Source organism: Rhyacophila brunnea, unplaced genomic scaffold (assembly GCF_057557595.1).
Source record: "Rhyacophila brunnea isolate RB1 unplaced genomic scaffold, BYU_Rbru_1.0 scaffold_3, whole genome shotgun sequence".
Lineage (NCBI taxonomy): Eukaryota > Metazoa > Arthropoda > Insecta > Trichoptera > Rhyacophilidae > Rhyacophila > Rhyacophila brunnea.
Genome location: NW_028232965.1, coordinates 9,656,684 through 9,683,863, shown reverse-complemented (window position 1 = coordinate 9,683,863; position 27,180 = coordinate 9,656,684). Strand labels below are relative to the sequence as shown.

Below are 27,180 nucleotides of genomic sequence, written 5' to 3'. Positions count from 1 at the left end.
TTATTTTAAAATGTGATATAACCACGGACATCCGATATACCAAAATATGGCTTTATTCTCAATTTCAAACAATGACGCTTACAATAATATCTACCCTTTTATGAAATTAATACATTTTATAAGATCCAGGGAGATAAAACAGGTGAAACAATAATGTGTGTAAATAAGTCTTGTTCAAACGTACTTTTTAAAGATACCCAGTTTTTCTAAATTTCAGCTTTTTTAATGGAGTTGTATATTTTTTAATGAACGATCATTAATTTGTAACTTACACATTTAATGAAATTAGAGTCATGGTTTTGAAAAGCTTTAAACTTTCAATAAAACATTTTGTTAGGTATGTTAATATGTATATTTTAATGCTTCCTTAAAATGTTTTTATTTTACGCGTGAAAGCTTATTTATTTTTCCCCCATTATAGACAGGTACGTGAGTCGTATATTTTATTTACTATGCGGCACGCGTGCGGATAAATTTCACGCAAAGGCAAAACGCCAAATATAATAATAATATTATGAATTAGGTACCTTGCATAAGCCAACAAAACTCTTTTCAGCACAGCCTGATTTTCGCGGCCCTCCGTACCACAAAACAAAGAACAGCCCGTTCTATGAAGATCCTGAAATTAAAAAAAATCATTTTATTTGAAAAGATAGTTATAGACATGGTATGGCAATTCATAATGTGAATTCATTATAATATCTATTATTTGATCCACGTCATTTAATTATGATTACAAGATGTTTGGTGCATTTAAAATTATATACACATTGTCACCAGTCAACAATATCTGTTTATGTAATTGTATTTTTTGTATTTCTGTTCGTCACCCGGGGACTCATTATAAAGGATCGTAGCACGGATGAAGTGGCTATCGGAAAGCCTTCTTTTCAGTTTGGCTCTCTCTCTCTCTCTCTATCTCGGCATTTAGCGGCACGTAGAGCCTGTGTCAGTGGAAAACCCCAAGCACACTGTTGACTTGGTCTATCCATTCAGAGGGAGATCTTCCAAGTCTTTTCCGATATTAGAGCTGATAAAAATTCTTTATTGTTTCTTTTATGTACTTACAGAGGCGGTTAAGTCTAAAAATACATGTGAATATATTTTAGATTGACACATCGCAAAATATTTGCAATAAAACAAAATATATATTATTTTAAATAAAACTAATCAAAAATGGTTTCATTCGTTTATATAATCATTTTTCTCTAATAAATGGTTTGTTAAGGGGGGTCCTATATATATAATATATGCCAACAGAGAACCTAGGGGAAAAATAAAAAGCTTGCAATTTGAGATTTTTTTAAATAATTTACAATTTAAACTGTATTAATTAATAAATATGTATCTGAAAACATTAAAAAGACTTTTTTTTAAGTCAAAGATATACTTACAATTGTAATAAAATGTGAATTCGTTGCAGGGTCACATTTTATTATTACATTATATTTTATGGTCACATTTATTATTAAAATTTAGTTTATTAAGTTTTGAATTTTTTGACTAATTCATCGTTTTCATATTTTTTATATTTATTTTAAAAAACATAGATTTTTATAAAAATATAAATGTATATAACTTGAAATCCTTTTCATATATGTATATCAAATTTTATTTTAGGTATGGTCCCAATATTGAAGATTGAATTCAACGAAAACAAATAATTATGGATGAAAAAGTGTGCACAGTTTTGTCAGATCGCCCAAAATATACCAAAACTATTATGATTTGGTTTAGTCAGAGTTTAATTGATTTTTGACATCTAAACAGCACCATCTGTAAATTGTGGTCTTAGTTCAATAAAAACAAATACGTATGACTAACAAAGTTTAATGTGCACTATTTATGTTGGATCTTAACAACCTACCTCCACCCTTCGCCACGCTAGCAATTAGACAATCACAGGAATACTCGAGCATTGAAAAAATCACATATACCTATCCATATTGACCTCATCGGGATTACGATCGCCGTCCCCGACCACTTAACATTTGAATAATGTATATTTTCACCAATAACGGACAATAAACATCATCAAAGTGTCTGTTGAATGCAGCTTAATCGACACCATTAGCCCAACAACACGAAGTGGGTACTACCTTATTCTAATGCCGGGTCCACGCTGGCAACGTCGCGTTATAGTAAAGTATAGTAAAGCAATTATAGTAAAATTTAACGAGGTTGTCGCGCGACATGTTGCCAGTGTGGACCCGGCATAACAAAGCTCTCCACCTGCCCCTATTAAAAGTGGCCGTTTTTTAACTAGCAAAAAATATCTATTCGAAAATCCAAGGGATTTTACGAATTCGTTTGCTATGATATTGAAACGAGTGCTTCCTGTAACTGCTGGTTATAGCAAAGAACAGTATTTTTCATAACTCGTTTTTGTTTTGATATAAGAATGCGTAATGCCCACGATAGAATAAAATATGTAAACTAACTATTGTGGGGTAAGTGGGTACTACATATTTTGTTTTATTATATTCAGTTAAATTAAACAATCATTTATTTAAACTAAGCAAAAAACACAGGCAATTTTTTTTGGGTACAAGTCGGTTATGTGGAATACAGCGGCAAACACATTTTGAAAATAGCCGATATACTGGATTATTTGTTAGATTAACCTAACCAAACCTAACCTAACCTAAACTAACCCAAGCTAACAAATAATCCAGTATATCGGGTATTTTCAAAATGTGTTTGCCGCTGTATTCCACATAACCGACTTGTACCTTTTTTGTTTAGAGTAGTCATCTAACAAATCTAGAATATTTTATCCGTTTAAGATACATGTATTTTTACATTAATTACTTTTATTTAATTTAGGAATTCATTAAAAATATTCTAAATTACAATATATTTAATGAAAGTAGAAAAACAGTATGTATTAAAATTGTGGCTTTTTAGATATGAACAAAGGAGTAATTTATTTAATGATAAGAAAATTATTATGCTTATAAAAATACAGAATAATAAAGAGTCATTATTTAAAGATTGTAAACCAAATTACTGTTCATTAGATAAAACTAGACCTGAATAGAGAATTACCACTACACGCGCCATGTGTTTATTTTCAGAATAGATAATTTTCATTTGACGTCACATGTTTTTCCCAGAAATTGTGGTATACATAATAGGATACTGACCCAACAAATATGTATCTATATTTTACCATATTGAATTTTTTTGATTGTTGGAATAAGGGTCTTCTAACTTCAATAATATTGAAGACCTTTTTCATTCCAACAATAAAAGAAATTCGAAAGCAAAATGAGTAGTTAGTTATTAAATAAATTGTTACTATATAGAGGATAATTTTTTTAAAGTCAAACTCATATTTTTTATAAGCAACTATTGTAGATAATAACATTGTTATTAACAATATTTGATGCATACATTTGTTTATATAAAAATAAATAATATAATAATTGTACTGTTTCAAAAAACTTTCCTGTAAAACATATCTAAACATGAGTCTTCGGATAGTTCTGTATTCAAGTGGTGACGCTATAAAAGCAATGCTTAAAGTTAGATTGATTTCAAAAAAAGATTCGCAGAAGTTCTCACAACAATCAATAGGATGTCCTACTAACCTTTACAATCTGCACACCAAGTTCTGTGTCATCTGGATTCGTCCATTCGCTAAAACATGTCTTCTCCGCCTTCTCCCAGTCCACCCCTTTCACCTTCAAATGCTGTTCGGCCAATGTCAGCCATAACTGAAAACAAATGATATTTTTAGTTGTGTATATTATAATATGATATACCTATTATGATGTGTAAATACATTAACTTGAGTCGAAGACATATTTGTGATAGTTTACCGGATAATTGAGAAATATATTTCCAAATACCATTAGTTCACAATTTGGTGGTAAATGATATTTTTTGTATTTCAAGCTTAATTAGATGATTGGTTTCTTTTTTCGTCGTATTATGTTTTCAAATTACAACAACACTAGTGGCTTTTTGGAATAATAGTTCAAATATAATGGCACTTATTTTGGCCTTACTTGAGGAAGACATTTTATTTTTGTGCACTTTTTACGATCCTGATATTTTATTCAAGTCATCAATTATTACTGAAATCAAATCAGTAATTTTCAAAGAAATTAATGTACCATGTGTATGGTATATATTTGTATTAGTTCAATTTTTTTATTGAAATAATTACAAGCAAAATAATATTATTATAACTATTTTTTTAAAGAATGTAATATTCTTTTTATTGAACATACATAATTTTAAAAATACTTCGGGAAGCGTTTCAGAGAGTATTGTAAGAGCCATTTATTAGTTAAAATTTGTCGCAATTAGATATGATACCTATAGCATTGTGGTAGATGTAAGTGGGCGCGAATTCCAAGAGACACAAGTTTGATTCCTGCTGGGTGTCGTATGTTTTTTTTAAAATAGAGTTTTTCTATTGGTTAGGTATATATTTTCTTAGAAGTGTTTTCAAAATCATGTGTAATTAAATATGTTAAAATGGTACTAAAGTGGGTTCCGTATTCTCCGTTTGAAAGGGATGTGATACTAAATATAGATAAGCAAAGACATTTTGAAAATAAGCTAGCTTAAATAATACTGTCTCCCTGTATTCCGAAAGCTCGTATCTCATTCTAAAGCAAGTGCGTAATAAACACACGGAAAACTTTCTACGAGCTTTTTTACGCGAGAACGTGAATAACATTAAAAGTAATATCATAATTATTATTTCTCACTGCTTTACGCATGAAATATATCCATGTTGAATTTTAATGCTCACAGTGTGTTCAGTGGAAGTTAGAAAAATCAAACATAGTCTACAGAGGCTTTTGACAGCACAAAGCACTTGGGTACAAAAGCTCGAATTACATTTACATAATAATAGCTTCTTCATTTTTTTCAAAAACTTCTCTCGGCATTTGCAAATCTTATTTGGAACTACAATTATTATGATTCAACGACCTTTCATAAAAATTCAGCTATAATTGTAAATTAAAGCTCCAATCATTCCGGTCATTGGTATATAAACAAATGAATAATTTATCATACTCATAAATCCTCTGTGACCCGCGCTTTACTACTGGGGATTGCAACCAAGACAGAATTTTTGATCTGTAAGTTTTGGGGATTTGTATAATATGTTCTTAATCACCATGTTCAATACTAAGATGATCATATGGGTCCATCATAGAGTAGTTTGTATTTAAATAAAAAATGTATTTACGAGAAATAGATGTTAGCTACTGGCTCAAATTATTACGTTCAGACTCCAAACACATATTGAAAAACAATATGTGAATTTTAAAGACCTGAGCGTTCGTTTCAGGATTATTATTTCCAATCTCAATCTAGATCCTGGGATTTTGGGATTAGTGAAATTGTGCGAAAAAATGGAGTGTTTATAATATGAATTTTAACTTAAGAAACAAATCGAAATGGATATTGTTTAGTAACATTTTCAATGTCGTGAATTTTTATCGTATGTATATCAAAGTTTATTATCACTTTCATTTTCGCAAATAACTTTTTAATAGTCGTTACAATAATAATTATGAAAGGTAATTGTGTAGGTATATGTTTTTCTAATAAAAAATAAATTTACTACAATAACCGACTTATAAACTATTAACTTTATAATTTCCCCATAAATAAATAATTATGTCATTATGTTCGTTCTTTGTTATATTAGTTTATATGAAAACTTTCAATTTTTTATTTATCCGACCCTAATTCTCAAAAAAATGTAATTTTATAATAAAATCAATGACAGCTAACTCAAAAATTAGTCGTAACACTCGAAACACATGTAATAAACATGTATCCATATTCTCAGTCACAAAGCATAAATCAGAGAGGATAATCTGTAAATATTATTGAATGGATATACATACTTCAATTACGTAAGTTTTGTTGATTAAGTATTATAATAAAAAAATCGGTATGTGTACTTATGTACGCGCGTTAGAAGTTACACTTCTTTGGCGTAACAAAACAAAAACAAAACTTGTGATAAACTAGATTCTTTGACTAGCTATTAATTATCTTGTTAAATTACACACTCAAGAATAAGGATCGTTTATTTGAACGCCGTTGGTTTATTTCTATACACTTTAACTTATATTACTAACTGACGTTTAATCGTTTGTTTACGTAAGGAATTGCAAATGGCCGCCAATAATAAATTCGCTGCCTAGGCAACGGAACAATTCTAAACTATAATATTATTCTGTATAATTGTCACGATTTCAGTATCATACTGTGGCGCAAAGGTAGTGCGTTCGGCTGATAACCGAATAATCGGTGGTTCGAATCCAATCGAGTGCGTTTTTTTTTCGCGTGAAAAAATAAATTATGTGTTACATGTACATGCCAAAAATACACTCTGATCTGATTTCCCAAACGCGCCAAAAGAAGTATAACTTCAAAAAGATTCACTACAGTTTCAGTACTTCGAAAAATCGTAACGAATCCGGTTTTAATAAAATGAAAAATACTTGTTTAATTATAATATATATATATACGCGTGAAAATACAGCATTATCTGCTTTATATGAATGCAATTAAGATAATATTTTAAATATATGATCAACACGAAATTTAGATACGTTACTTATCAAAACTTATATATTAGTTTTAGTTTTCTTGAATAATTTATAATGCATGTTAAGTAAAGCATATATATATTATACTATAATATAATATAATACACATTTTCACCCATGTATACTGTAAATAGATTTACCAGTCAATATGTGAACCCCATTAACGACAAATTGGGGATTTCTGAAGTTTGCTAAAGTGATTGTGCCACTACGGTGTACATATTATATATATGCTAGATAGTATAGCGATGCCGTGATGTTTATTGAATACCTTTTCTCCACTTCTCTATCTCAACATATTTCTATAAATAATGTGACAACAAAGCAGGTAGAAAAAATCAATATCACGACAAGATTCAACATTGGTAACAGGTATAATATAATAATGATTACTTATAAATAACGTTTACTATGACATTACCTGTTTAATTCATTTATGCCTTGTACGTTATTATTAATTTGGAATATAACTATAGTTAATTGCAAATAGCCAATTAGTATTTATTATTCCTATTTAGTATTATTATTGCAATCGCTCTAAAATATATTATAATAACATTAATAACTAATAATATCTTACATATTATTATCTACATATAATTTTGCAAATAAATAAAATGAGTAATTACGAAAGCGACATAAGTTCCTATAATAGTATTTTTCTCAGAAATCGATATATTATATTTTAAATTGTATGTTATATACCTACGACGATTTTTTATTTAATGATAAATTATCGTTATAAATTCATTACATAAATATTTTTTTCGTTGTTATAATTCAGTCTTAACAAAATAAATTATCCATAATCGACATAATAAATATCTGTGATATTTGAGTAAAAATATAACAATTTTTTCTCTGCGAAAATTTAAGGTATGTATTAAAAATGTATATGAATTATTAATACTGCGTAAGTAAAACAGAATTCATGTAGACCATATAAATTGATTTGTTGTTTCTTCTTCTTGGTCGTGCACTCATGGCTGAGGATCGTGACCACATTTGAATTTCGCCATCCTTTGAGTGACCAAGACTTCCCATCCTTCTCAATCTTCCGCTTCTCTCATGGCAGAATGGATGGTGCTCCCAGTCAGTTCTTTCACTTGGTCGCTCCATTGCGCAGACGCTCTTCCTCTACTTCGCCTTCCCTGGAGGCTACCCAAAACTACCAGTCTCTCCAGGTTGTCCGGTCCGCGCCTGACAATATGTCCAAAAAACTGCAGAATTCTTCTCAGACATATCGTCGAGAGCCGTTCAGGGTCCACGACTCGACTCCGTATAGAAATATCGAGAACACTAATGTTTGCACAAGCATCATTTTTGTGGCAAACGAAATTCCCCGAACCTTCCATATTGTTGTTTAAACCATTTCAATTATAAAAAAAATTAAACAATGTCCTATCCTAAGGAGGTTGTATTAACATATTTTTATTTAATGTAAGCCAATTCCTCGTACTCTGATCCAAACACACATCGAAACAATAACACGCGAATTTGCCAGAGCCAGTATTCGAACCTGGGACCCACGACATCATAATCCGACGCGGTGACCGCTCGGCCATTGTGAATTCAATTTACAGAATACAAATAATAATTGAGTTGTTTAAGTATCGTGTTATGCGTGTGTGGATGTAAGTTAATTTTTATTTTTATTTAGGTACGTACAGTTGCATTTAACATAAGCATTTAAATAATGATGATTATTAAAAAAAATGCTCTCCAGTGAAGTTGATTTACTAGAACATCAAAGATTTAATCGCTAATAGTTGACCAAAAAAACGATAAAAATCAAAAAATATCTCATGACCAATCTCACAGAAAAAAACCAATCCAATTCAATCGGAATGATGTGTTAAATAATCAATTTACGATATTCCGGTAATAAAGAAAGCATACCTCATGATCCGCAGATATTATATACATTACTACTGAGTAGGAGAAGATTAAAATATAGATTGAATTATTGTTTATTACAAGAAACTACCAACTGTAATATATGAGTAAAAGATATCTTATCCGTGACCTAATATAATAACACATAATGTTTCTGTTTTATTAGATTTCAACATTGATTTTGGGAGAAATTTGCTTAGTCATAAGTATAGTAATAACTGAGTAATGATATGAAAAAATATTTATAATAATAGTAGTTTGACGACCTCTATTGAAAAAAAATGCCCAAACGTGCGTGATATCACGCAGTTAGATTAGCTCATTTTTTGTTCAAATAAGATTTTCAGGAATGTTATCTGCATAAAAAATACATTTTTTTAAATAAAATAAATAGGTTGGGAACCGTTGGGGAATTTAATATTAAATCGAAAATCGTAGACACTAAATATTTGTAATGTTTCCGATTGCTATTTATATACATTTCTCTAAAACTACTAAAAAAATAGTGTATTTTAATGATACAAATCTGATCTTAATATAAATTTACGTACATAATGTGTACATAATACGAATAACGCTCCTTTGTCATTATACTGTTTTGACCGTACGGCCAAAAATCGAACGGCGACATTCTTTTAGTGGCGTGAAGAAGAGCATGGCCTTTTTCACATTACACGGTAAAAACCGAAACGGCGCCGTATAGCAGCCGTCCATCACCACTGTATTCATCGCGCTAGGACTGTTACCGATGATTCTGTGGCATACGTGACCTAATGAACTCTTTCACATTAGACGGGCTTAAATCGACAACACTCAACAATAAAGTGAGCTTGTGACGGAAAAAAACGTGCATAAACCGTATAGTGTGAAAAGAGCGTGGACTTGTTGCCGATTTGGATTTTTACCGTTCGATTTATTTCCGTACGGTTAAAACCATATAGTGTGAAATAAGGGTAAGTCTGCTAAGCAATGTTCTAATTTTTAAATACAGTTGATACAACGAAACTCATTGTTTTTATATACGCATTGAAAAATTATTTATATACGAATATATTAGACGTTGCAAAACCTATCTATAAGTAAAAAATATTTAAATTGTTGTCGCATGTCCTTGGATGGGCGCTTCGGCTCGTTTATAAGAAAATGTCTTAAATGAAAATTATGTTTATTAATAAACGCAAATAATATCATAATATTAATCAGTTTGAACCTTGGCATTTAAAATGTAATATAAAACGATTATCCAAAGTGATTTAATGCCAAGTGTGGTAGGTATACATAGGTTTACAGTTCGCTGCTCGTTACAATTTGAAGGCAGTGATTTCGCGACGTCCATTAGGGTGCTTCAACGGCATCGCGGCGCGTATCGTTTTCTGTCTCTAACGACGCTTTACAACGACGTCCACAACTTTAAAGCGTTGTGAGAGAATTTCACATTTTTACGAGTTCTCATTTTCATCAACTTTTATTGCTCAAATGTTTACCGTTAGAGTTTAATTTAATTATTTTTATACATTTAAAAAAATGCAATTAACGATATTTAGTAGAATTATATAAACATCCTTGTGATACTTATATTTAAATACTTCGTACGGCTTACTTTCCATTTACCAATATTTTAGAAAGCATAATAATATATTACAGATATTATATGACATGCAATCAAAAATATTCATATATAACTATAATACCTCCATTATGTTGGCATATCATATTACTTTAAAAAGTATTTACGAATTTGAATAATTTAGCAATTGTTCATGAAAACTTAATTTTTACAAAAAGTTATCAGTAGGTACTTGTTTTTGAATTTTGTGGAAACTTCTATGTAAATGTATAGATATAGTCATAGAAATTAAAAGTATAGTTTTGGTAGATAGTTAAAGGTTTTACATAATTGCATAATAAGGAATTTAAAAATATACATAAAGATTTCTTGGATTATACGTAAAACGAGAATTATTCTAAAATAATAAGTTTTCAAATTTTTATGCTAAAATGACAGAAGCAACATATTTTTGAAGTTATACTTCTTTTGTCGCATTTGGGAAAACATATCAGAGTGTATTTTAGGCGTGTGACAAAGTTGCGCGCGCCGATGCAACACAATTTATTATTATGATTATATTCATTTCGGTCCGCATAGTATCATTTAGTTAGTCGTTCAATACAACCAAGTAAAGAGCACGTGTTGTAAACATAACAAATATTGTGTCATAATAAATATAGGTATATGTTTATAAACAAATTTCTGGAGACTAACATTCTACACTGTTAATTTATATTCATAAAACTTTATTTATATTGGAGTGTATATTTATTTTTCATTGTAAAGATTGTGTATAAAGATTTGAGGCTATACTAAGTATTATTTATGAGTAAAATTATAAATATCAATAAATTTTGTGAATATTGAGTTGGTAAATAATTAAAACAATGGTATGTTGTAAATTTACAATATTTAGATACTTTCTTCATACAGAAAAATACATATTTTTTTATAATATTTGTCGTATATCCCATGTCAATTTATTTATTAGCGATTTGTAATAATTGAAGACAATAATAATTATTGTTTTGTTATTTTTTGTTTTGTTATGCCACAGAAGTATAACTTCTAATGCGCGTACATAAGTACACACACCGATTTTTTTACATGGAATTATACAGAATTTTTACTTTTCAAAAAACAGTCGTTAAATAAAATAATAGTTATAAGTAGGTATGTATATATATTGTTGGTTATTTGAGATTTTATATTTTTTTTAGCTATTAAATACGATATAAAAACCACACTGTACCAAACCCAGTCAGAATTGGGTAAATCTCGAAATAAAAAAAGATGTTGTGATGCATCTGCAGTTGTTTAGGTCTAGAAATGTCGTAGGTTGGTTATATTTAGGCCATGGCAATGAATTTCAAATTAAGATGTTAGTGCTAGTTATTGATTATCTTCGAATTCAATGCGGTAACCTGTTCGCAATAAATGAAGATTTACGACTGCATATCTGGTTCAAATTATTACCATTCATTCCAATATGCAACAATCATCATTGTCTACAAAACAGTTCACTGTATTATTGCATTTGAAGTATGACTATAATTATTGGGACTTAAAAAATGGCTTGAATGATGATATGTACATAATTAAATAAGATTCCAGCAATTAACAACTTGAATGGAGGAGATTCCTGACTAGTTAATTAAAATAAAAGTGTCCGTTTACCTTACGACGGAAGTCGGTCGGTATGCCTGCAGGTAGCCTGGCGACCAGCCGCATGGCCCGGAGCCACTCGGCCCAGCCGCTGGCACCTTCCCGCGGCGACACCGAGAACCGCATATCAGCTTCCTCGCCTGACAAGAGAAACCAATAGAATTCATTAGTAATAAGTAATAACAAATAAAACATTAATCGGCAAAATGTCCACTTTACAATTAAATAATAAATATCTAAATAAAGAAATACATAATTTTTAATTTTGGTTATAAAAAAAAAAAAAATGATTGATGAATGTCATTCATGAGTGAGTGAGAGTGAGTGATGAATGTCATTCATCACTTCATGAATGTGCTTCATGAAGTGTCATGAAAAATGAATGACACAGTTAATTCATTGGTTATATATATATTGGAACACTCCATCTTCCACTTTACTTCAATTTTTCAATTGTGGTATGGTTGATTTAAATAGTAGAACAACTTAACCTTGAAATTGTGCAGATTGCGATTTCTCCTACTATGCATGAATTACATAGCGATGTTCTAACATTGAAACCTCGTATCTGCAATTCAATATTTTTGATATGGGGTAGTTAAAATGTTATACAAAACTATTAAATGACATTAAATAAAAACAAAAATACGGTTAGTGCAAAAATAATTTAGTTCATTTTTAATATAACGGTATTTTTGTTTTTATTTAATATCGTTTAATAGTTTTTGTATAACATTGTAACTACCCCCTATCAAAAATATTGAATTGCAGATACGAGGTGTCAATGTTTGACAGTCGATAGGATGAATTTAATTATTGTTACGATTATTGCAGGTGGAAATCGTGTTACGCACCGCGTCCACTATCCATACTTGTACGTAAAATAGTTTTATAATATTCACGGGTAGCAGTTACCTCATATTTTCATTATGCTGCTTTTAATACAAAGATTTATAGTATTTTGAAAAAAAAATATGGTACACAACATTTTTCGTTTAGAATCCTTCAAAATTATAGTACAATATACTATTATACATTTTTCGCGGAATCATTCGGTTGGCAATACAGAGGTGATGTTGAAAAGATGTCCATGCGCTGGCACATTCATCACGAAAAACGGCCATTTTGAAACCGGTTTAAGGCATTCAATACGCAGGCTACACATGCACTGCGATACGTTCATCCAGCGAACGAAAAAGCCCGAATGTGGACAGGGTTAATAAAACCATAGTTTAAATTCTATCAAGTATGTACCTTCGGTCGATAATATTAATAAATCATAGTTTGTTGATTGCAGTTTCAGATTGCACCGCCTTCTGTATCCATACATAATAATATACGTACGTAAATCTAGGGAAAATAGAAGGCAGTGGCCCACTGACAGATGTCAAAATAACGACACATGTGAGAAATATCGTTATGAATATTTTTCAGGTTATATTATGATGTGTACCTACAAGAAGAGTTGGGTTTCGGGAATTTCCCGACGGGAATTCTCGAGAAATTTTCGAGATTTTCGATCCCGAATCTCGAGAATTGAAATTTTTAACATTTTGGGAAATCCCGGATCTCGAGAATCTTGTCGGGATTTCTTAATTATCAAATATTAATTGAAAAAACGATTTTTCTATATGAAAAAGAGGACAGAAAATACAAAACGTTCAAAGACTGATCGGGGTATTTAACACAATTAAGTCAACGTCGACTCAAAGTGAGCACAATTTTTCAACATCAGAGAATGTTGTGTCTCAAAAGCGTGCGCAGACGCAGCGATTGACAGTCTGTGTGTTTTTAGAAATTTTATTTTAATAAATAATGTTTTGAATTATTTTTGTTTTCCTACTTCTATTTGTGTCTTCTTACATACATGGAAAAAAATATTTTTTTGGAATTTGCCTGTTTTGATACTAATTTTACAATTTTTTACAGGCTTTTTTTTAATTTCTTGATATCTCGAGAATTCTCGAGAACTCTTTTCTGGAAATCCCGAATCTCGAGAATTCAAAATTACATCATTTCGGGAAATCCCGAATCTCGAGATTGAGATTTTCTCCGGAAATACCAACTATACCTACAAGGAGTTCCTTACATATTGCGCCGGAGGAAGTGGCGGAGAAAGTATAATGGTGGCAAATAGTGCCTATGGAAGGAGTTCAGCTATGAGAAATCTTAAAAAAAAGTGCACACTTTAACGGTTATATTATTTACGAGGCTTATTTCAATTTTCTTTCATGTACGGCGTTTAGCTGATTATTAAATTAATTAGTAAATACTTATGCACATATCTGTTTTTACTAATAAATTTTTACTAAAACTTTTACTAAAAAAGTTAATACTATATACCTATTTTATTCAGTGATTAGGCAATCTAAAGTAACTTTTATATTATTTTTATTATTATCCTGGTTCAACTAGTGTACAGCCACACTTCTCATATATGATGCAAAAGCTTCGTGAACTATCTATATAATAAAAGAGTTGATAGGTTTTCTTTTGAAAGACATTGAAGGAAATAGTTCTTCGACGAATGAAGATATTTTGACTGCCAGGCAAGAAAGAAAAGATAAATATGGTAAGTAATGGAATTTCTTCGTAATCTCAAATGTACTACGACCTGTCTATAGCAATGGAGGCAAATTTAGTTTGCTCCAAACAGCATTAATTTTAGTCACTTTATTGTAAGTAGAAGAGATATTTTAAATTAATTTAACAGAAAATTACCTCTTTATCATATTTACCACAGTTTCTTTACATAACCAATGCTCAAATATATATTTAAATAATTTAAGTATAACTATCACTGAAAGCATGCTCTTAGATTATATTTGATGTTTATAAAACAATATTCATTTTATAATGTTTATCAGCATTATTTAACGGATGGCATAGATTAATATTACATAAAATCCATTAGAAAATATATTTAAACCAAAACAGTGATTTTGCCACAAATCGTAACCACGGGTTTGAATAATATACGAGATACTATATTTTGTAGACATTTACCTTTCCTCAAGATGCTCACGGTAATATTCTTTAATCAAAATTATATTTCCACCCCTAGCTTTGATATATGAAGCAATTTATACTCGTAATATTAATATTTACTTTCAGCGCGTGCATTCCTTTCGCTTTGTTAAATATGTAGTACGTAGTACATTATGTGTTAACAGATAAAAAAAACTCTGCTTATAAGGTAATATTAATTAACTGAAATACTTTTAATTTACGCTTCTTACTAATTAGATTTTTTGTAACACAGTGTTTACTTATTTTTTTATATATGTATGAACATATATTATTAAAACTCTCTTTAAATTGCTAGGTACCTACTATACCTACGTGTGAGTAATTTTAACTTATTAGTGGTCCCCATTATTTTCTTATTATTAATTTTATTTTGGACCCACATTACATTATTGTGTTGTTAATGAACTGATAGAATAGTACAGAAATATCATTTAACAGTTTTCCTGGCTATTTAAGACAAATTCAAGAATCGACTATCTATACCAAACTCATTGTGTTACCTGATATTTTCATTTTTTTTATAAATACACAACCCATCCGACGAGCATGCTAATGTTTTTCTAAATATCACCATATTGTCATATGCTCCAAAATATATTTATAATATACGAAATAATGCGCAATAGTTCTAAAGATTTTTTTTAATAACTTTATAATAATATTAACTTTGAAATATTGCTCTATAAACTGTCGATGTACTCTCTGATTATCTTAACGCTAGAGACCTTAAATTCGGAACACATGTCCTAATACGGTATTAGATCATATTGAAATTAGAAGAAAGATACACAGATACAGGCTATATGGACAGTTATCGATAAAACTTTCTAAAATAGAGTTTCTAGTCCGAAACAGCTGGCAATTTAAATAACCTAAATTTAATATCGTGGAATTAATAAAAAAAACCAAAACAAAATAGAATTTTATCACGTAAGTACCAGTTCAATTAATAAATAAAAGGGTAATTATTAATTTGAATACGACCAAACATACAGTACTTAAACTGCCCGTCGACGATAACGGTAAGTTGGTTCAACACGTCGGAAGGGCTTGGTGGTTGAAAAAACCACTAAGTATATGTTTTGGTCACATACTGATCCCCATGTTCCCGAAGACGCGCAAGAAGTTTACGCATGTTGTGTGTGCGGGGATACCCGGATTCACAGTGCGTCGAAATCGTCTGATGGTTATGTTCATCCACCAGCCGTTACGACGACGTCCAGTTATCATCCATATCATTTAATAATGCTCGGGACCGGTTTGGTACCTTAGAAGAACATTCTCAGCCTATGATGATTATATTTATTTATAATCATAAATTCTTAATTATATAGTATAATTCATGCGAATAAACCCATTACTTATGTGAATTTTGATACACCAAACCCCATTATTTTTGTCTCTACATCCACAAAAGGAACAAACAACATACTTATTTACTTCTGACTTGGAAACCTAAAACTTTGATATGCCATATCAACCCAAATAATTTTTCTTTACTTACCACAAACTTTGTCATGTGAAGCTTATGTTAAACCATGTGTTGTGAACAATTTACATGAAATATAAAATCATTTTCAACGTATGTAAGAATACAATTTTATTATTTAAAATCATTTCATAAATTTACTAAAATGTTGGGATGATTTGCGAATATTAAATCAATAGAAGTGAACCTCCTGAAGAATAAAAATACAACAGTAAATGACCGTACTCATATATACTTGAGTCTGCGAATAAAAATGTAATTCTTTCACAAACAGATGAATACAGTTGAGTCTAGTTGATTTTGGTGAATAAATTACATTTTAATAAAGATGTATAAATATTGGAAATTAGCGTTCATGTATTTACGGCATTATTCTTCTTTCTGCGAATGTGCCCAATTAAATGGTGCCACGTAAAATTTACATTATATATTGAATGTAGTTGATGTAACTTCCTACAATACGATTGGTGAACTTGACTTCTATTCTGCTAACCTGTTCACTATAATACTAATAAGATTTTTTATGAAAGAGTGTGTTCTATATAATTCAATGGATGGGAGAATGCGAGAAAATTATATAGCCATATGGATTCTCATAGTCACTGTACGGTGTCCATATGTTCATTACATATGGTATGAATGTAGTCAAAGAGATTTTTTGGTATTTACCGTATTGCTGGTAGCCATATAATCGCATGAAAATAATAATATTCTCTTCAATCAAACAAAGAAAATATTATATGTTATTATAATCATCTAATAATTCAAAATGTATAAGAACATAACAATTACACGCTTATGATATTATATTATTAAACATCTTTATTATATTGCTTTATCGTAATATATATATTTGAAAATGTATGGTATTATTAACGATTTTTTTGGGTTATACAATCCGATATGGGTCTTAGTCTTAGTCTATGGGTCAAGATATGTATGCTAACCATTTGGTGAACCTATAATGTCCTTCCCTGCTCTGGATCCAAATACATATTGAAAAAATATATACGAATTTTCCAGACGTGGGATTCGAGCCTATCACTCAGGATCAAATAAGCGGACACGTTGTATACGTTGTATACGTTTTCAATAATAAATGAAATGTTGGTTGTGTTTAATACGGCATAATTAATTTATAAAAAAAATGAAAATCTAAAAATAAAAGTATAATTTTAAATTAATGAATTTTCTTTTCTTTTAAAGCATACATTTCTGTATAAAAATAATAAAAAGTAACGAAATCTTATTATAAATTAAATTAGATCGCCGGAAAACTTGGATGAACAATATTTGATTTCAGACTTGATTACGTACCCCGATTTAATAGCAAAAGAAAGTTTTTATAAGACCAGTGGAATAAAGTTTACCTGTTTGTTTGTATTTTATATCTTGGGAAGAAAAATAGGGAATTCCGGAGAAAAACATTTAATACTTTAATTTTATTTACTTGTTGTTTGTGCAGAAAGCCGTGCAAATATATATACAAAACAAAATAATATACATGCTACATAAGTACTTATATTATAAATTTCAAAGTTAAATTTGAGTTATTTACATTAGTAAAGAGTACAGATTACAAATTCACAGTATAGCATGAAAAAATTTAAAAAAATCAGTGAAAATTGCGCGATAATAATATCATATAAATATTTTTTTGACCAAGCCCGATCCTAAGAAGATCATAATATGGGCCCCCACAAAGTGGATTTTTGTATTAACAGATTTTTTTACGAAAAATGTTAGCCACTTGGGCAACCTATTAGGTTCATACTTTGATTTGAACCTGGGACCCACGACCTTATAAGTCGACGAGTTAGAGTTAGAATATATAGTATTATTAAAAAACACTAAATGAGTATGATATGAGTAAAATGAGAATGGTAAGTTCAATAAGATATTTTTTTAAGACTTTATAAAATATATTTTACCTAAAATCACAATTTCATCTGACATATGGGAAATATATATATATATCCAAAGCTATTTGTTGAATATATAATATATTGTCCTCCACACTATCATCACCAATAACTGGTTAGCTCTTCACCTTTGTAGAATAGATAACCGATTTTCCCGATGTATCTAATTACAGAAACACACAAATCATCACAGGTATGAACATTATACTTTAAATACATTATCATCACCTTATGTGATGTCACGTGCTTTCACAGTAAGCTGCCGCTACGTGAAAAAATGTGTAATGTCGTTTTTCTTGGTACCTATTAATGAGACTGACGCTCCCACCGGTAGCACATTTTGGACCTTTAAACGAACATTAAGTTAGCAAAATCTACAGAAATCGCCAGAAGAACAATGAGGTCACCTCACGCGTATCGCGTTTCATCATAAACTGCGCTAGTCAGTGAACTTTTTTTTATCTATTATCTGCAGGCCTACACATTTTCGACTCGCGTCGTTCTTTGTTTTTAGTGGTTTTCTCTGTGTATTTTGTATTAAAGTATTATCTATGTCTGCTGTTTACGTCTATTATCTATGGATGCAATATCACAAGTTATTTTATAGTACGCATACGTAGAAACTGTTAAAATGAATTATTGAAATTAGCATAAATAATGAATAATAATTCAAAATACTAATACATTAGAGTTGGCACTCTACATCATTGAATTGGTAAAAAAAGTGATCATTTAAAATATTCTGCGGAATGAAGAAACCATAGACTAAATTTGTCACCGTCACAGCACGTGACAGCGCATAACATGATGGTAATATACTTGAACCTTTAGAGTTCTTATTTACACCATCCAAAATAAAGTTAGTTGGGTAAAGCATATCAGTTTAAATTTAAAAAAAAAAACTATCAGTAATGTCTTTTGAACTCACTACATCCAATTGAAGATATCGTTAGAGATAATAAAATAATGTGGAAATAGTAAAACATAATTAAGTATTAGTTTAATTTAGTATAGTTTCATTACTATTATAGTTAGTTGAGTTCTATCGCTTAAACACAAATTCAATTAATATGGTTTCATAAAAAAAATTAAAGAAAAAATGTTATTTTAGGATAAGTTACTTGCCATTAAAATGACCTCTCATTACGTTAAAATTATATTCCCCTCGTAATATGTACGTCAGGTAAATATACGTTGAGAATAACATAAAGCAAACAGCTATGTCGGCTTAAGCGGACATGTCGGAGTCCGCTATACATTTTCAACACCCCTCATGAAAGCTGTCAACACCCAAACAAGTAGTTGTATTGTTTTCTCACGGACAGTTTCGTCAGATTGTTGTCAACTCACTCCCACCATTGTCTTGAACGGGAACTGTTTGATTCCTGTGAAGTTACGAGTGTCTGTACTAGATAGGTACGTATTTTAAACAGAAAAAAAATAAGTTTACGTTAAGTAAAACTTGGTGACGTGGCTTCAACTTACCTATTGAACATTTATATACCTACGCAATTTTTTTCAATAAATAATACCTAAATACAATTTCTCATTAAAATTTTCCACATGAATTCTCAGAAAGGAAATTAAAAAAAAACTTTTGAGTGAAAAGTATGTATATTTTTTTTCTTAAATTTAACTAATATTCATGAATCGTAAAAGTAAGCAATGATGGTCTTGAACAAGATGAAATTATTACCATGGTAAATGTTACAAAGTTCGCCTTATCAATATTCTGATCTTCTTTATTTTTTTATGATGTTGAGACTTGGGCCATATGGAAAAATAGAGACGTAATATTGATGCCTTATAAAGTTATAAATGTGGTATTGTGACAGTCCCACGATGGCCGCGCGGCTTAAGCGTCGGACTATAGCGTTATGAGTGCCAGGTTCGAATCCTGTGTCTGGTAAGTATATATATTGTTTTTCAATTTGAGTATGGACTTACTAGGTTGAGCAAGTGGCTGACATCCATTTCTCGTAAAAACAAAATCTGTTAATACAAACCTCCATCCTGTGGAGGCCCATATGATCCTATTAGGATCGGACATGGTTGAAAGAAGAAGAAAGAAGAAAAGTTGGAAAATACCTTTAGGATTCCACGGACGGCAAAGACGAAAAATATTTAATGAAATAAACGTGAAAGACAGGTTCTGTAAAATTATTATCTACAGTCACAGAAGGAAACACCGATGATTTGGAAAAGCCTTAAAATTATAAAATAGTTATATTATTATCGGGGTCGAACTTACAGTAGAGTGGCTACATACTCGTACCAGGGCAACCAAATTGGTAGGGACGCTTTCGAAGCTTTGAAAGTATTTATTTTCAATAGAAGAATATATACTACATTCTTAAATAGTATGTATATTGAAAATCTAATTCAATTTAAAAAGGTATACTGTTTGATAATACGGTTAGGTAAGGAATGACCTATCCTCCTGCCATGGAACAGAGGATAATAGGCTTCGTAAAATTAACGTGTTTTTTCAAACACCACGTTTGTTTGAATCTAGGACATGGGTAGAACGAAGGGATTGAGCAAATGGTGAATAAGGTAGCTACATAAATGTTCTATCGTGGAACGGAAATGGTAGTTAACCTTTTTTAACAAGGCTTTGTTCAAGGCTTAACCCACTCACATATTTTGCAACTTTTCTACTGCTTGCGGAACTTATGGATATATTAAGAGACTTTATGTAAGGAATGATTGTTAACCATTCGTCTAACCAATTGGTCAAGACAAGTCAAGGTCAAGTCAAACAGTACTGGTTTCTTGAAAGACGTGCAAAACCATATATATAATACCATTAATTCATTAATTTACCTAATAGTGTAATTAAAGATATTATACATTAATTAAATTACAGGTTTTAATTTGAAGAGTAGTTTAATTGGCATGACAATATTTTTGTGCAAACATTAGTGTACATCAATATTTTTGTACGGCGTCGACTCATGGACCAAGAGGCAAAAGGAAGCGGAGGGCAAGTGATGCCTTCGAAATGTATTGTTAGCACCAAATGCCTAGTATTTCTTGGACAGAGCACAGAAAGAATCAATGAATCATCCAAAGACTCCAGATGAAGGAACGGGTTCTCGTCTATGTATAACATATATATATGTATAACATATGTCTAACACGCATTCTGCAGTTATTTAGATATATTATTCGGCGCGGACCGAATAACCTAAAGAAATTGGTGGTTTCGGGTACAAGAAGAGCGTCGGCGCGATGGAGTGACCAAGTGAAGGCGGTTACTGGGGGGAGCCTTTGCCCTGAAAGAAGCAGAGAGTCGATGGGGTTGGAGAACTTTGATCGTTCATAAGAAGACTGAATTTCAGCGTGGTCATGAAAAAGAAGTAATTTATAAGTTTACTTCATATGATAAAATAACTCTCCTGACCGAAAATAATTAATAATTATAAAATAACCATCATTCATATTATAGCCATATTAATTTAATTGTCTTTTTAATACAATGCACACTGAGATAAAATATTAATTTTATCTAACATGGTTAGTTAGTACAGTGGGGTCCAGCAATTTTATTAAATTATAAAACATTAATAATATGCTGAAAAAAATTTACTATTGAACATATATAACTTGAAAACATCCCAGATTTATACCTTCTAGAAAAACACACATTTGAAAAAAATACGATGCTCAACGGGATTTGAACCCGTATATCCACTGGTATCCCACCAATATGCTCTAACCAATTAAACTACGAGCCTCCTACCTAATTGCGATAATTTAAACTAGTAGGTCTTACATGAAATACTTATCAAATTAAGTATAGTATCAAGGGTGTTTTCAAGTATGTATATTCAATATATGGAATGTCACATTCTCAAATCTTGTGAATTATTCGTTGAATAAAATAAATGGTTTATTAAAAATATATTTTGTATAATACTTAAATCTACATAATATATAATTATATACGGAATTAAAAATAAGGACATAGTTAAGTCTGGAAAGTTATTAGCAACCAAAAGCTCCAAAACTCATTAAAATACTTCACCTGCCTTTTCTAAATAGCTTTCAAGCGATTTCTTAAAGTTTTTATAGTTTATTTCCGCACAAAGTAATGGTTTGCCAACAATTTCCCATACGTTTCCTGCCCACACAGAACGTGACTGTAGGACCTTGTTTAGGTATTATTACGTCGTACAAAAGAAATTTAATTTTATTTGAATTCACATTACGCACATGGATAAAGTGGAATGTAATGGTTAATGGGCGTATAAAAGATGGGGTCCATACAATTTAAATTAAGCCGCACGAGTTCATTGATAATTTGAATTAATGATCAGTGGCAACTGGAATCACGTAGAATGTATTACTTTGTATGTATTTTGAACGAAATAAAATACACACGAAGTGAATTAAATAAGACTATTTCGTTATTGTATTAATATGTAAGTGTTTAATAAAATTAACCTTATATTATGGGGACTATCAAAATTGTTTTTAATTTTCTTTTGTTATTTTTTTGTGGTAACATAATAATAGTTCAATGAAATAATTAAACAACTATTATGTTTGTTAAATATTTTTATTTATTATTAGTTTTATTTTTCACATTATTTATAAATATACTAATACCTGTTTCGTATAAGGTACAACATTATTAATTGAACTATGTACCGGGAAACAGAATTGATAAAAAAATAAGAATGGCTCACAAAAATCTTCACAGATTTCAGAGTACGTAAATAAAATATATTTTGTTAAATATATTTTGTAAACCTAAGAAATGATAAATCTATTTTTGACCGTGTCCAATTGTATTAAGATCATATGGGCTTCAAACACAATTTGAAAAACAATATGTGTATTTGCCAGAGCCAGGATTTGAACCTGGGACCCACGACATTATAAACCGATGCGGAAGCCGCTCGGCCATCATGGGTAATCCATTTATTTACTGCCGATTATTTGGGCTTACGTCACTCAATTTATGCATTTACATTTATTTCCAAATTCATAAATAACTATAATGTATCGATGACATTATTAACAAAAAACACGTTACTTTTTTTAAGATTTATGAGCAAGGAATGGGCATTATATTAGCAATAGTGTAACGAAGTGCACATAATTTAAAAATGTAGCATTCTTTATCAAACTTACATAAAATGGAGAAGTTAAGAAAACAATATGTAATCGAATGGGATTCGAATACACATAATATGTCACTTTCAGGGCGAGTTTTAACTAATTAACCTATCGACTTAATTGGGTCGTTTATCGTCCTAACATTTACATGGTTACATGTAAATTGTACGTATTACATTTCACCGTAGCACAGTTTGCCGTGAGCTTTCATATCAGAAAGAGATGAAAAAATTACGCGTTGTTCGTGGAGCATTGCAGACAATAATGTTCCAATTTTACAACGTTTTTCTTAGCTCGTATTCTTATTTGTCCGGTGATTCTTTGTCTGGTAGAAATCTTGCAATCAATTTTTAACTAACTTACTGACTAGCTAGACATTTGAAACTTTTAGAATATATCAGAACACGATGCCAATGCATTTTTTTAATACTTTTAGCCATCTTTAAGTAGAATTGAATTCATTTTCGGTTAATTCTGTTTTGTATGAAAAGTTATTTCGACACCATTATTGGTTGCTAAGCGGATGGCCCTAGCAACTAAATAATTATTATATACGTGCGTTACTATGGAAATTAAAATGAAATAATGTCAATATGACATTTCAGTATTCTATGATCGCTTAAGCTAGTCAAGTCAAGTTTATATGATGATATAAAACGTTGTATATAAAAAGTTCTTTTTATCTTGTAATTAATATTACATTAAATTTAATATAAACATTAAATTAACGCTATCATTATTGTTATCAGATATTAAATTTGATACGTTCGGTTTAATATTTTGATATTTTGTATTTCAATTTTCTTTCATAGCCGATTTTGGCAAAATTCATGAATTCAAAAATGAAAACCTAACCTAACCTAATGAATAATCCAGTGTATCGGCTATTTTCAAAATTTGTTTGCCGCTGGCGTCCTGTAAACTGACAAGAACCTTGTTTTATTTAGACATGAATCATATCTCAGTATTATATGACCCAAAGAGGTTAAAAGATCTTTAATATACGACCATGTATTTTCGATACAAAATTTCACGGTGAAGAATACGGCGAACTGCATAATATTATGTAAAAATTTCCGGACACGCATTTACATACATCTATCTAGTGATAACTCTGTTATAATAATAGAGAGGTTTTTTTTTTACACAGTGTTTCCTAATATCGGGGTGATCTAATGCCTAAAAACTGCCACTCATTTACAAAGAAACGGTATGGCCAGATAAATACGTTTATTAATTACTATCTATCCACGTTGAGTAAAAACACCAAACTAAGATTCAATTAATGTGACAGCCGACAGGCCTGATTGTATATTGTAGGCATGTCCAAATTCAAGAAGGTTTTGGTCTACTAACTATCCAAGATACTGGCGATAATGTACGCACTCTCTCATTGTTATTATTAAACTTGAACAAACATATTATAATATGCTGAAGACAATGAGGAATGAAGTCTCACATGTACCTATTTCACTATCACAAAAAATATTCAATTTCCCGTTCGTTGTGAAACGTTATTTTGGTCTTCTTTTGGGCACACATTGCAGTCATCGCAACTGTTCTCCTAATGTGTAAAAAGTAAATGAATCTCTTTTTATTATTCCTGTGGCAGGCCGTGAATGATGCAATACAATCAACTAATACGACGTAGTTATACAGTTAATTTGAAAACGACTTTCACGTAACCTGGCTAATGAAATAAAAATCGTAATGGTTTATATATATATATATATATATATATATTTAATTGAATTGCTTTTATATTTTGACGACTCGACTACTGGTTGGGCCAAATGTGGTGGCCGTCATTCCTTATTTCACCACCTACCTCACATTTCTATTTATCATTGTCACAAGACCAGGCAACCAGCAATTACGGGTCATCAGTCGACCGTGATTGAATAACATTTAGTTATCTCGAGTGACATCAAGAAAGCGGTCGCGTGCGGGCTTGTCATAGCTTAGCCGTCGTTAACCACAGAGTGACTCAAAACGCATATTATGTTTGACCTTCGTTGCAATAAATACGGTTTGAGCGAACGTCGCGTTATCATCCATCCTGAACTTTTCATCATCATTCATCCCAAAACTAAGTGAAACCGTGAGAGTGACATTACAAACCGTCCGTTTACCAGTGCGCGAGTGCGTGAGCACAAATCGTCTCTATCGCGCGCCAGCCCTCTCAACATAAAAGGGCAGTGTCTGACATCGTGTGTAAACCCCCCCCCCCCTAGATCTGTAACCACCAGCATCTTCAAATTACAGTCTACTGCAAAAGCGCCACCAACTACTATAGGCCTATGGTGTGATCGATACGTTGGACATGTCTGGTATATTGTATCTTCTTTTTACAAAATGGTATTATAGTGACGAATGACTGAGGAAAATGCAGTAGGTATAGCAAAAGATTAGTTGTTAATTAACCGAAATATGTTTGGACTAGGTATTCATTCTTAATATTTTTAAATATTATGATGTCTGGAGGCTTTCGAGTTGTGGCTGTATTGGGTTACCATGAAGACTGGGTGGATCACATTACCAATGAAGAGGTTTTAAGACAAACCAAGTAAGCCAAACTGCTACCAAGCGAAGAAAAGCTGCATACTTCGTCTATATTTTCCGTAATGATAAGTATGATTTAGTCCAGCTTATAATACAAGAAAAGGCGGGGGGCAACAGAGGCGTTGATAGTAATCAATGTCCACGGATCTGATGATCTCATATTGCAATTAGATTGCCAATCTTTTATAGAAAACTACACGAAAAGAAGCAGACTTATCATAGTATTAAATTCCTGAAAATGTCAATATAATATAACAGTAGATAAGTCTCATTTGAATGTAATTGCGGGATTTAAATAGTACTATTACAAATTCTCTATTATATAATATGTAGGTACTATCTAACCATTCTAACCGATAATAACTTTAGTAACTAACTTTTACGAAAATGTTCTTTACGACCTTTCAATTTGAATGAGTAAAGAAATAATAAACTTTTACATTTTTTAAATAAGAAATTATATACTTATCAATTCTTAAAGGCATTTGATGGAAAAATTAGCTAATTTAGGGCATAAAGTAAAAACAAGGTTAAATTAAAAACGCTTTCCGGAAATTGGACAAAATTGAAACTCTTTTACTAAAAAAAAATTTAGAGTAATAAATGGTAAGCTGGTACCTGTTAATATTATTTGAAAATTCAATTTATTTAGACAGGTTGGTGGTATGCTAAAAAAGTTAATAAAATGTATTATTTTACTTTTAATAAAAGACGTTTAAGAGAACCATTTAAAAAAAATATTTCAGTATTTATGGAGGCAGTGTAGTAGTAGCGATGTAAAACCGATATTTTTCGGTTCCATTTCGACAAAAATAACGGTTTTCCGGTTTTCGGTTCAGTTCCGGTTTGAAGCCCTGGCAAACTTACAGAATATTAGTGTTTCTATGGCTATCAATTAAATAATAATGCTAACAATGTAGTGGAATCGCTGTTAAGTGTTGTAGTTCAAAAAGTTTAGATGCCTCACTCTCGTTTTAGTTCAAAGTTTTGGTTTTAATAGTATAATAATTATTCAATTTAGAATTATGCAGAGTTATTTATTTTGTCACATTCTAGCTTCATTAATGTAAGAAATGATTAACGTCAACGCTAAAATGAAATTATTTCTCGATGAAGACGCTTCAGGCGATAGGAATGAGATGATTAAGTCACGTAGTTAGTTTATAGCACTTAATTGTATGATACACTTAGAAATTATGGTAAAGGTTTCAAAGATACGTAATATAAATATTAATTTATAATGCATACATTATAGAGCTGGTGTTATTTTTTTAGAAATCAAATAATTTCTCTCATTAAATTAATACATCAGAGCCAGTGTTTTAAATCCTATTTTGATCTGATTTGAAA

The 27,180-nt window shown here is 30.7% G+C and overlaps 1 protein-coding gene across 1 annotated transcript in view; it reads right to left on the bottom strand.

Annotated features, from left to right (window-relative positions):
- Positions 1 to 27,180, bottom strand: part of LOC147067853 (uncharacterized) — a 66,869-nt gene that overhangs the window by 13,975 nt on the left and 25,714 nt on the right. Inside the window, exons 4-6 of the mRNA XM_085951994.1 lie at positions 11,713 to 11,840; positions 3,594 to 3,719; positions 528 to 619 (exon numbers count right to left, since the gene is read on the bottom strand). Of these exons, the coding sequence (XP_085808120.1) occupies positions 528 to 619; positions 3,594 to 3,719; positions 11,713 to 11,840 (346 nt within the window). The remainder of the gene's footprint in view (positions 1 to 527; positions 620 to 3,593; positions 3,720 to 11,712; positions 11,841 to 27,180) is intronic.